This window comes from Martes martes (genome assembly GCF_963455335.1).
Source record: "Martes martes genome assembly, chromosome: 8".
NCBI lineage: Eukaryota > Metazoa > Chordata > Mammalia > Carnivora > Mustelidae > Martes > Martes martes.
The window spans coordinates 117,146,452-117,158,777 of NC_137895.1; the positions used below are offsets into that span (position 1 = coordinate 117,146,452).

Consider the following 12,326-nt stretch of genomic DNA (forward strand, 5'->3'; position numbering starts at 1 on the left):
GCCGGTCTATAAATAACATAACACACTGAGGATTTTATATGGTTAGAGCTTTTCCTTTCTACTTTGAAACTTACCAAAAGGAGGGGAATATTAACATGACCATTGACTTAATAACTAACGTGTCTGCAGTTTTGAAACAGATTACTTTAAGAATGCAAGGCTACTGATATTCCAGCACCCACTAGAAGGTACTGGGTTCTCCACATTTAATCTGTCTTCACAGATAACCAGAGCGGAAAGGGGGAGGAGCTCGCTTGGGCGCAGGCAGAGGGGCTCAGCCCGCTCCCTTCTGTTCTGGCATGGCTCACACCCAAGCCACAGGCTCAGCTCACTCTCCTGCATCAGGGCACCCCACGCCCCAGCGGACAAACAGCGTTTCTCCATACTGACCCAGAGAAAGAGCGAGACCCTTACTGAGAAAGGCCTCCCAGCACCCCCACTTCCCTCTGGGGGAGTCAGCAAGACTGGCTGAGCCAACACCTAGCAATCTGCCCCCAGGGCCCCTGTCCCCAGAGAGGCGACTCCTTCCACTCAAGTTGTTTTCTGGTGTCAACGCTCTAAGAAGCGGGAGCTTTGTTTTCCTTATTTTGCTTTTATTTCGAGAGAGACAGGGAGGCCTTTGTAATGCATGCTAACCCTGCCTTGACATGTTTCTCCAGTTTTCTGATGCGGATTCCCTGCTGGGTTTAGGGATGTTTCCTTTATTAAAAACAAAACAAGTCTTTGCAAATTATTAAACACAGACACCCAAGCTCTCCTTTTTTCACTTCTTTCAGCAGATTCTCTATGAAAAGGTTACTAATATTGAGAGAGTCTCAGCACATATCCCTGGCCAGGCCGGCTGCTTTCCGAAGCTCTGTGGGGGATTTGTGCTGGTGCAGGGCTGCTCTGCGGGGCTCCGGTTGAAATCAGCCCAGAGCCTAATTAAGTCAAGTTGAAATGTAATACGATTCCATTCGATAGGATAGCCGCTTGTTTCATGCTTCCTGGGGTAAGGCACTGGGATTTCGGGGCAGAGGAAATTACTCTCTTCAACTGAGCTCAGGAACCTCTTTTGCTTCCTATTCCGAGCTGCCGACCACCAGAGCTCTGCGTGACGTCACGCAGAGCACAGCCGCTCTCCTGAGGGCTCCCACCCCACAGCGTCTGTGTGCAACCCCGTGCTCATGCGTGTGTGCACAGCCCCCCGGCATGTGTGTTGCATGACCAAATCAACTTTTCAAACATGCTAACAGTCATGGAATGAACAGGAGAAGGTGGAAGCAGATATTCCAGCAAACAAACAGTGGCGGGCCACAGCATCTAAACCCCCTGGCGACACGAGACCAGTGTGTACACGGGCTTGAGGAAGGCTTACTTTGCGCAAAACTAAAAATATCACTAGGCTGAGACCTCATTTTAAAAAAAGGGAAGCACCAGATCATGAGTTTGAAAGGGGATTGTATACCAAGTGAAATCTTCATTTCCTTGTTGATCCCCATTGAGGCTTTTCCATAGGATTTCCCAAGACCAGTGTGAATTATCCTCAAGAGAAACAAAAGCACCATGACAATAAACTCGGGCACAAATTTTAGGAAGCGGTGGCAAGCCAATATGTCCAAAGAGGTAACACCACGGGAAGTGACGTTTTATAAACTATGTTGCACACAGGAGGGACCGCCATTATTACTTGTCATTTGGTCTCCAGTGGGGGTCCCAATGAGGGTTTGAGCAGAGCAGCTCTACCCGCTATTGTCGCATTTCACTAAGGTCCACTCTTCCTGTTCATAACAGGGCGTGTTGTAGGGGTTGGGATTCCCACATTTATGCTTCAGAAGTGGTCCTGCCCTCCGCTGATGCTCACTGTGCAATCCCCGCCTTTGCTTTTCATAAATATGTGAAGACAGAGGACGACAAACACACACAAACACACACGCGAGCACGCGCGCACACACACACATACACACGGAATGTGGACTGCTTACAGCTTCTCGAAGACAGAGTTTCTTCAGTTCCTCCAGCCGCTGGCGGAGTGTTTCCTCCAGTGCTTCCTGCCTGGATTTCAAGGCGGCCAGCATGTCCTTCTTGGCTGACTGAGAGCTATCGGATTCCTGAGAACCTGTCAATAAACAGTGGGGTTATTAGAGCAGCGGACAGGGGACCCACATCTGGACTGTGGAGCACGTCACTGGAGCCCATGCCGTGGAGATGGGACCTACCCAGGAGTCAGGGGAGGGGGACACAAAGAGGGTGCTGCGGAGTCCCAGGGCCAAGGAGCAAATTCTTGGCATTTAGTGGAATTTATAGTTCCTCAGAGGACTGGCAGGAAAACTGACATGCCTGGAAAAGAAGTTTCTCTTTCTTGATAATCTGAAGATACGTGGCATGCCTGTTTGATTTTCACTAGCATATCTTAATAGGCTTTATGCAGTGAAGGGGAAAGTTACAATTCAGGCCAGTAATTTTAATACATAGTTTTAATTTTCTTTCTTTTTTTTTTCCATTTAAGAATGCTTATTTTTGGCTTAGTTCAAAGATGATGCATGCTTGTCATAAAAATTTTGAAAATAGAGACCTGTATAGAAATAGTCTATAAATAAGTCCCCCAGAGATAACCACTTCTGTGTATTCTTTTGATTTTTATCTAAGTGCACATATTTTAAAATAAAATTTGATTTTCATTATATGTATTTTTAACTTAATACCGTGTCATGAGCATATTTCCTCCTGATGAAAGTTATACATATTTTACCACTCAGGGTGGAAATATCTGCATGATGATTCAAGCAGCAGACGGCTAGATATGAAATCTTGGGGAAAGGCAAACTGTGAACGAAACACAAAAGGAAATATGCAAGAATGCCAACTGGAGGAATTTAGGTTGGATCAAAAGAACACTTCCAGGGCTGCAGTGTTTGGCTCCTGAAGTGGGTTTCCAGCAATGAAGCTGTTAAACATGTTTACCTTGATGGGTTCTGACAAGGCCCACTGATGCCTTGGGAAGGAGAAACTGATTACATTGCTTCTCATGCCCATGAATGTGGACAGATGTTCCTAGGTGTGTATTCAAGGGGCTCAGTTGATGATGCCATTTACAACAGCATCAAACAACACCAAATACCTAGGGACAAATCTAGAGAAAGATGTGTAAAATCTCTACAGTGAAAACTGTAATATTCTGCTGAGAAACATTAAAACCCTAAAAAATAGAAAGGTATACCATAGTCATGGATTGGAGGCCGGATGCTGTAGAGGTATCCATTTTCCAGGAATTAAACAAGAGAATTGTTGCAATCCCAGGAAAAATCCCAGTGGGTTTTTTTTGGGGGGGTGGGGTGGGTGGGGAGGTAGGTGGAGAGGAACTGTATTTCTGTATGAAATCTGGGACAAGTCAGTGATCAGATGACAGACTTGAGAACAATGCAGTCACAACTGCCAGACTCAAGTGTTCTGTCTCTTCCAATGGTAAAGAAAGCATCCTAGAATCCTCAGGCTAGAAAGGTCTTTGTGACTTTGCATCAGAAACCTCTGCTATACTCAAATCATCCCCCTAAATACACTATTCTTCTTAGTCCTTGAGCAGTCTCTTACCATGTGACTAGGTTCCTAGAACCCTAATACTCAATATGTCTCAACAGCTATGTCTATTTTGACTCCAACTTGGGCTTTTCACTTTTTCTCCCCCAGCCCACCTTAGCTGGAAATAGAGAATATCTATCACTGCAGGAACATATCATCTTTATGCCTCCACAGTGGCTAATAAATATTACCTTGAACAAACATATAAATGTCATTATTCATATACTTGGATGCTATGATTAAGCTGTAGCTCATCTTGGTAAAGAAATCTAGGACCTGGGAGTACCTATAAGTTATAGAATCGGCCTTCCAAACTTTCATTAATTTTTGTAGCTCTTCCCCAGAATTTGTCAAGCTCAGTTGCAGGCCTCCAACTTTAACAGCAAACCCTAAAAAAAGCATGAATCTTACTAAGGCTCTCCTGACCTTGTGGCTGTCAGACATGAAAGCAACACATCACTGGACAATACTGCAGGTTCCCCTCCTGATATGGCTCAGATTTCCTGCCTCTGGAAGTCAATTACCCTGTGCTTATCAGTCCTCAACTATCTCTAGTTTACACCCATCCAAGATCCCACAGCTCAATCACCGTGTGTCTTAACCTGGTTCTCTGAGCCATACTCACCAATCAAAATGGCAGATACAGAAACCCTTAATGGGGTTCTCTCCGTTCCACCACCTAAAGCATTAATAAGGATGTAACATAATGTGGGGGAAGAAGTCAGACTTTAGGTTTCAAAAACAGGCCTGGAGAAATCTGGACCCAAGGAAAATAAATGAGTTCTAGCTTAAGTGAAAAACTCATTGCTCTAATCTAAATACTCTAACAGCTAGGGTAACAGAGGCAGAAGACAGAACTAGTGATCTAGAGGACAAACTGACAGAGAAAAAGGATCAGGAGGAGGCCTGAAACAAACAGTTTAGAAGCCATGAAAACAGAATTAGGGAAATAAATGATGCCATGAAATGTTCCAGCATCAGAATTACTGGGATCCCTGAGGAGGTGGAGAAAGAGAGAAGACTGGAAGATATAGTTGAACAAATTCTGGATGAAATTTTTCCCAATCTGGGGAATGGAACCAGTGTTTGTGTCCAAGAGGCAGAAAGAACACCGCCCAAGATCAACAAATCTAGAAAGACCTCGAGACACTTGGTTGTGAGACTGAAGAATCATAATTTTAGACAAGAGCTTCTGAGGGCAGCGAGGGGGGAAGAGAACACTTACGTACAGAGGAAGGTCCATCAGAATAATGTCGGACCTGTCCACAGAAACCTGGCAAACCAGAAAGGGCTGGCAAGACATATTCAGGGCACTAAATGAGAAGAACATGCAGCCAAGAATACTTTATCCAGTAAGGCTGACATTCAAAATGGATGGAGAGATAAAGAGCTTCCAATACCAGCAAGGCTTAAAAGAGTATGTGACCACCATGCCGGCACTACAAGAAATATTAAGCGGGGGAGGGTTCTATAAAAGAAGAACCCAAGAGTGTCATAGAACAGAAATTTACAGACACAATCTATAGAAACAAGGACTTCACAGGCAACATGATGTCAATAAAAACATATCTTTCAATAATTACTCTCAATGTGAACGGCCTAAATGCTCCCATAAAACGGCACAGGGTTGCAGACTGCATAAAACGACAAGACCTGTCCATATGTTGTCTACAAGAGACTCATTTTGAACATAAAGATACATCCAGACTCAAAGTGAAGGGAGGGAGAACCATCTTTTATGCCAACGGGCCTCAAAAGAAAGCTGGGGTAGCAATTCTCATATCAGATAAATGAGATTTTAAACTAAAGACTGTAGTCAGAGATCATGAAAAACTCATTGCTTTCCCTTTCACCCCTGCCTAACCTCTCAACAGGAAATGATGATCTATTAGATCTAAGGGTTCACCGTGCTCAAAACGGCAGACATCACGAGAACATTCAACTTCGGGAGGCAAAGCACAACATTTTTGGATGATCTGGTCTCTGAGCTTTGGTGTTGAATTATAGGGCTCATTAGTGCTACTTAAATTATTATTATTTATAATAATTAGTCTAAATACCAAACCCACATAGACAGGGTGGATGGCTCAAGAGGCCCCTTCTGTACCTGAAACCATGAATACTGGCAGGCTCCAGCTCATACCTTTATTCTGGAAATTGCTTCATGAGGAATGCAGTGCTGGGTACCAAGTTAAATTTTTACAAAGTAACTGAGCTGGCTTGGCCATGCAGATTTCTTTTTAGTGGTAACTGGATGGTGAGCAGAGGTCAAACAGACCTGGTTTTGATGCACTCTATGCTGCTCACTAGTTGTGTAACCTTGGGTACATGACCAGCCCTCCTTAACCCGTTGTAAAGACTAAAGGAGATAATGAACATACGACACTTATCACAGTGGCTTAAACAGGTCAGTCCTCAAAATCCAGGGTAGATTCAATGGGAGTGAAACACGCACACACAAGCAGAATTGGAAAGAAAAACCACTGATGCTACCTCCTCCTTGTTGCTCAAGAAGAGACCTCACTGTGCAACTCTACATACAAAGGCAGTATTTTCAAACTGTTTCTTGGATGCCTTAGTTTGCGGTTAGGTTTTTGGAGCTGCTGTGCCTGAGGGTGGGAACTGGATCATGGAGATTCAGGGGTTCAGGGGCCCCCTACTCCATGCTCCTCAAGCTAGGACAGCTCTGCATTCACTGGTTCATGCATTTGAAACACTGCATTTGAAAAGAGGTTCCCAGTGCCTTTGTTTCTTGAAAGGAAATCCAGGGCACTAGGGGAAGGGTTCTGAGCCTGGGCAGCTGTTCCATGCAACCAGGCCAACATGGTGACCATGAGAAGAGGTGACTGAATGCGATGCCAAGGCAGCTTCCTACTGCCTCCAACGGGTGCCCTCGGGCATCCCTGGACCATCATGGCAGACACGCACAGCAAGAGGGCCTGGAGTCGGGAGGCACTGATTCACTGCTATTCTCAAGTGACCCAGAAGGACTCCAGGAAGAAACTCAATCAGAGAAGGGCCTCAGGTCAGCAGGAGTCTTACAAACTAAAGATGTGTGAACAAGAAATGATTCTGGATGGAGATATCATTTCCCATCAGCACCTGGATTTGGTGAAAGGTACAGAAGTTCTCCATTGCTCTGGTTTACCCATTTCTGGTTATTTGAACACATGGGTGCCTTGGCACACACAAGACCATGCTGAGGTTGTAAGTTTCACCTCTTGGAAATCAAAAAAAGATGTCAGTCTGCTACCTCTGAGTGGAACAGTGATGAACAGGGAGGGGACCTGGGTTTCCATCATATATCTGCTATTGATTGGTAGAAGACCTTGGGTCACTCAACTCTTGGACCCATGATGTCCCCATCTGGAAAATGGCCAATTAACCAACCCCCAAGATGCTCCCAAACTTGGAGACTGTATTGCTTAATAAGCAGCTTACTTAGGTAGCACCCGCCTCCAGCAATCCTTGCTGCCAATGTTACAGTTGTTACATAACAGTGTCAACTTCCCTCTTCTTCACCATTCTGGCTTCCAGAAAAGACAAGCACCCTGCCAACTCTGGTCCTATCCCCAGTTACTGGGAGAGTTTTCCTCAAACTGAAGGGAATGTCTAATTATCAACCAGGGCTGAAAGGATTTACCCCCCCCCACCCCCAATCTCAGCAACGGACCACATGGGTGTCAGTTTGGATGCTAAAAGAGGCTCATCTGAGCTGTTTTTGGGATTAATGAAGCAGGAAGATGGATGGAACTTCTCTATTGCAGTCAGAGGAGGAAGACTGCAAAATTTATAGGTAGGCAAAACAGTAGTTGAGTGCTACTTGGAAAGGACACTTTCCACATGTGACAGATTCATGCAGGAGCCAAAGAGAAAACAGAGGTGCTGTGAGCACTTTTGAAAGATAGAACTGTTGCTCCAAGTTTTAAAGCAGTACCACGTTTACAGAAGGAGGGAAGTGAATATTATTTGGAAAACGCACAGGCCCAGAGCCTCCTGAGGCAGGAATGGTTTCGAGTGAGCAGGTCTGGGCTTGTGTCCCAGCTCTGTGACGTGCTAGCGGTGGGGACTTGGCAACAGGGCACCACATCTCTCAGCCTCTGAGTCCTCCCCCTACAGTACAAGAATGAACACAGGACTTCTTCAGAAGCTGGGGGAGATAAGGCCGAAAGATGTCCGAAGAGAGTCAGAGCCTCATAAATGCTACGTAGGCATCTGTAGTTTTTGTATTAAATGGTGCACCAGGCCTTTATGGGGAGTTGGCACCCCAATTCCAGGGAACCCCATAAAATAAAAAGATGCATTAGTGGGCAGGGAAGATGTGTGGCGAGCCAATGGAGGGTACGCACCATGGCCATCCTGTGCCCTCAGGACGGTCGGGAGGAAATGGAGAGGAAGTGGATTTTCCCAGACTCCTGGCAGGAGCTGCCCGTGTCACAGTTCATGTCACCCTCACAAAAACATTAGCCCCGTTTTCACAGAAGAGGTCCCTGCGGCATGAGGAAGCAGAGCTGGGATTCCAGTTGGGTGGCTCTGCTTGGCACCCCGAATGGAAAGGGCACAGGGGCTGGAACTTTCTGTCTTGGTCATGACTGGGTTGCCCCAGTAAAAAACGATGCAGTGTGCAATCGTATCTTTCACACCCAGACTCTTTCCACATCCTTCATGGGATACGGTGCAGGCTGAAGGAGGGAGGAGAAGGAGTGGAGGGGTTCTTCAGATGAGCCAGTGAAGACCGAGTGTCTGTGAGCACGGTGGGGTGGAAGGGATGGGTGACCGGATGTGGGCCTGCCCTGAGAGAGCCGGGGGCAGGGCGTGTGCAAAGCTGCCTACCAGGAAGAGCTGGGAGACAAGCAACGTCACCTGATGAGGGAGGGAACAGCATACAGGAGGGAACCCTCGCCTGGGGCCAGCTAGGTAATTCACCTGGAGAGCTGATGGTCCCCTCCAGTCTGAGCAGCTGAGACACTCTCCCCCCCACCCTCCGCTGTTTCACTGCCAGGAAGCCGCATGTTAGATCGGTGCTCTAGAAATCTCCCCAGTTAGTGCTCAGTAACCACCTGTTTGCATGACACCAGGTAGAAAAGACCATCTTGGGGTTTTGGCGATTTTATTATCATGTTTCAATCCGAATCCAAAGGATTTTCTAGAAATAGGTCACTAATAATTTAACGATTAATTTAGGTGGGGGGAACACGAAAACAAACCTGACCTCCAAGAAGACAATTCCTAGCCATCCACCCAGAGCCAGAGAGTTCTTGCCTATTGTGCTCAACAGTCAGACAGAGTCGCTTTTGGTGTGTATCTGGACATCTTCGGAGAGAACTACTGACCCTGTGGGGCCGACTCTGTAGAGGTCACTGGCGGAGACGTGGTGAAAACCTGCTTGGCTACCTCTGGAGGAAAAGCCTCCACGACTTTCTTATTTCCCAGCTGGGGAACTCCAGACTTCAGCCCGTGGGCAGCCGGTGGTGGGGGGCAGGATGTGGGGGGAGGCGGGGGACAGCAGCTCCCCTCCAGCCGGCAAACACATGGAAGGATATCCTCATTCAGCTGTGATGGAGAATCTGCTCCAAGCTTTGCAAAGACCCTCGGCCACTCAGCACCGGATATGAACACGCATCCTATGAAGAGAATGTTGTCAGGAACTGTGGCTCATCTGTTTGGACACAGATGGCAATCTGGTGACTAGCCCGCTGATCTCAGAAGACAGAAGGGGTGCTTTCCTCTTTGAAAAGAGGGGAAATTTGAAACAAACAGTACCCTAAAGAAGAAAGAAATCCGTTGTCCTGAAAGTCAGGGAAGGAAATGACAGTCTATCTGTTTCAGCCTTCAGGGGAAAAAAAAAAAAAAAAAAAGAAGAAGAAGGATATTCCCAGCAGATCCATAAAGGCTATAAGGAAAAGTTTCGGCAGACACCTCAGGAATAAATACAAGGGAAAGGTTTCAACTCTCCCTCATGATGAAGAGATACTCATTTCCCTTACAAATCCTCAACGATGAGTTCCTTCCATAAAAATGTCCTACGAGACCCTGGGAAATAATGTCACACTGAAGATCCAGAGATGTTACCATCTCTGGAGACGGCCTCCGAGAACTAAATGTGATTTTTAACATGCAAAACGTGTGCTCGGACAACAACTCGTTCAGGCTCAGGAATTATAAAAATGAAGTGGTTCACTTCCAAGAACAGCGATGTGAAGGCTCTGCGGAAAAGCGGAAGCTCTGACAGCAACCGGGCGTCTCCAGCCGAGTTCTACCAGGTGGCTGCTTCGTTGCTTGGGGCCCGTGTGCCAACGGGTGATGAGGACAAACAGAACTGGGGGAGGGGAGGGTCTGAACAGTTAATTATAAAAATCGGCAGCAGCATCTAGTAAAACCATGAAGTGCGATCTCTAGCTGAACCTACTGCTCACGAGTGAGTCGTACGATTTCCCTTTCCTGTACTGTGGAAGGAGGGGGCTTATCTTTCCAGTTCCCAGACTCTGTTGGTTCCCGCGCAGCATCGGGAGGGCTGACCTAAATGGGAACAGAGTGGTGCCTAGAAAAAGCCATAGTGATACTTATTTTTCAGTGTTTAGAATCTCATTACTGAGCGGCATTCACTTAGGTCATCCACGGTTCCTCTGTTCTGGTTCTCTTTGCTAGGCAGAGCGATTCTGTGAGCACTAGCACCCAAGGGCAGAAATAGAGCACTTTAAATGATTTAATTAGGCCTCCCCTCCCTCATCTGAGATCAGAAAGGGACAACTGTTCTTTGTCAGTCTCGACTCTGGCCCATCCTACTCCAGCAAGTCCAGAAAAATCTATCCCACAGAAGGAGATCTCTCAGCCGTCCTCAGTCATGCAGTCCAGCAGGAACACGGCCTGGCAGAGCCCCAGGCGTCTGGCAGGGCCTGCGGGGCTGTGCCCGCCTGCAGAGCGCTGAGGTTCTGAGCAAAATCAAAGCCCCCGGAATCCTGCTCATCCCCAGACCCAAAAGCAGAGGCGGCAGGGAGCTGGTAACAGAGACTTTTAAGGGGCTGGTGAGAGACACACTGGAGAGGAGAGACTGAGGGCAGGCAAGACGGGAAGAGGACAGAAAACCCCAAACAAACCAAAAGACAATGAGACTTCTACCAGCGCCAGGCAGTGTGTTCTGAGAGGAGAACAGCCATGACCGTGAGGCTGGCTGATGCCGATCAGATCAAATCTCGGTGGGGAACGAGGTCAGATGTTGGCATGCTCATTGTTGTATCAGTTATTAATAAACTTCCTAACAATGGAAGGAAGTGCCAGCCCCCAGAGAAGGGGAATGTGTGAAAGGATGAGTAATGGTTGCAGACAGACCCCAGGTGGTGCGAGGGCCCCAGCTCAGCACGCGGTGCCCCCAGGACGGAAAGCATCAGCCTGGGGCACGAACACACACCGCAGGGTTTGGGGGGGGGCGTGTTTTAGACCAAAGATCCCTCCCTCACCACATTCTCTGCAATCCTGCTGATCACAATGATGACTCAATCGCCATCTCGTTAATCATACAGACTCACTCCTATTTATAGACACAACACAGCCCTTTGTTTTGGAGCAAATGGGTGGCTGAGGCCAGCAGTAGTCCCATGGTTTCATCTCTTGAAGAGAGGACACACAGTACCTTTTTTTTTGTGGTTTGGGAGGTTCCTGCAACAAGCCACAGGGGCCTCAAAACACTTCCAAGTCAGTTTCCACCACTTTCTTTAAATAGTTCGAGAGCAAAACCCCGTTTAGCTCAGCCCCCTGCATGTCTGCGGGCCTCAGCTCTGTTCCCCAACGGCGTAGCCTCCGAACAAGGCCCACTCCTCTGCCACCTCCCACTGTCACTCGGTGCGGGAGGCCGGGCATGGACAGCTCCCGGCACAAGCACAGGGGCTCTTCGGGTTTCTGTTTTGTGGCTACATTTTTTTCTCTTCTCCCATCTTTTTTTTTTTTAGATTTCAAGAAATGGGGGAAGGGAAGAGAGGTGTAAACCCTTTGAAGTCCCATAGAAAAAGATTTCGGATTTTTTTTTGAACTCGGAGAACACCGGCCCTGGCTGGTTTGAGTCCACAGCTGTCCCCTCGGTCTCCATCTGAACCTCCGCAGATTTGCTACCTGAGCCCAGAGGAGCCAGGGCCACAAAGGGGTAGGAACCATGCTGGCTGTCCCAGGCCACAGTGGAGAGAGGGCCCCCTCTTCCCGGCCCTGCAGCAGTCAGTCAGTCCGCAGGCTCAGGGGCACCCTGCCAGGCAGCATCAAGCTTGCAGAGGGCAGGGCATGCGGCTCTGTCGGTCTGCTTTGGCGCCAGTGCTGCCTCAATGTCCCCTCTTCCAGGGACTCTGGGAAGACCACACCATCTCTCAGCTGATGTGTTCTGGGGACAAGGGTCCTCACATCCTTTCAAGCCTGGTTGCCAGGCCCCTCCACAGACGGATTCGGGATGAGGGTTCCATAACCTTCTCGTGGTCTGAATCACATTCAGTGTTGGATCAGGTGGATTCCTTTGAGTCCAACACACGCCTTGCGTCTTGGGCTCAGACAGCTCACTGCCTCTAAGGGTGTCTACTAGGACAGGGGCCTACAGACCTAACACGGCAGGGCCCTATGCATCACCGTCGAAGAATTTAGGGGGCCGGGCCCTAAGCCCCAATAAATCATTTCAACTATGTGGGACCTTTTCTTTTTGAAAAGTAGCCGCTGGCTCAGGGCATTAGTGAGTGTGGACTCCCAACTTCTTCCATACATAGCAATGACCCTGCTCTGTTTCTCTAGCAACT

At 47.7% G+C, this 12,326-nt stretch overlaps 1 protein-coding gene across 2 annotated transcripts in view; it reads right to left on the reverse strand.

Annotated features, from left to right (window-relative positions):
- The window catches only part of FRMD4A (FERM domain containing 4A), a 465,015-nt gene that overhangs the window by 32,820 nt on the left and 419,869 nt on the right, over positions 1-12,326 (reverse strand). For both annotated transcript variants that reach the window (XM_080810510.1, XM_080810511.1), the window contains exon 15: positions 1,965-2,098. In XM_080810510.1, coding sequence (XP_080666636.1) covers positions 1,965-2,098 — 134 coding nt within the window. The remainder of the gene's footprint in view (positions 1-1,964; positions 2,099-12,326) is intronic.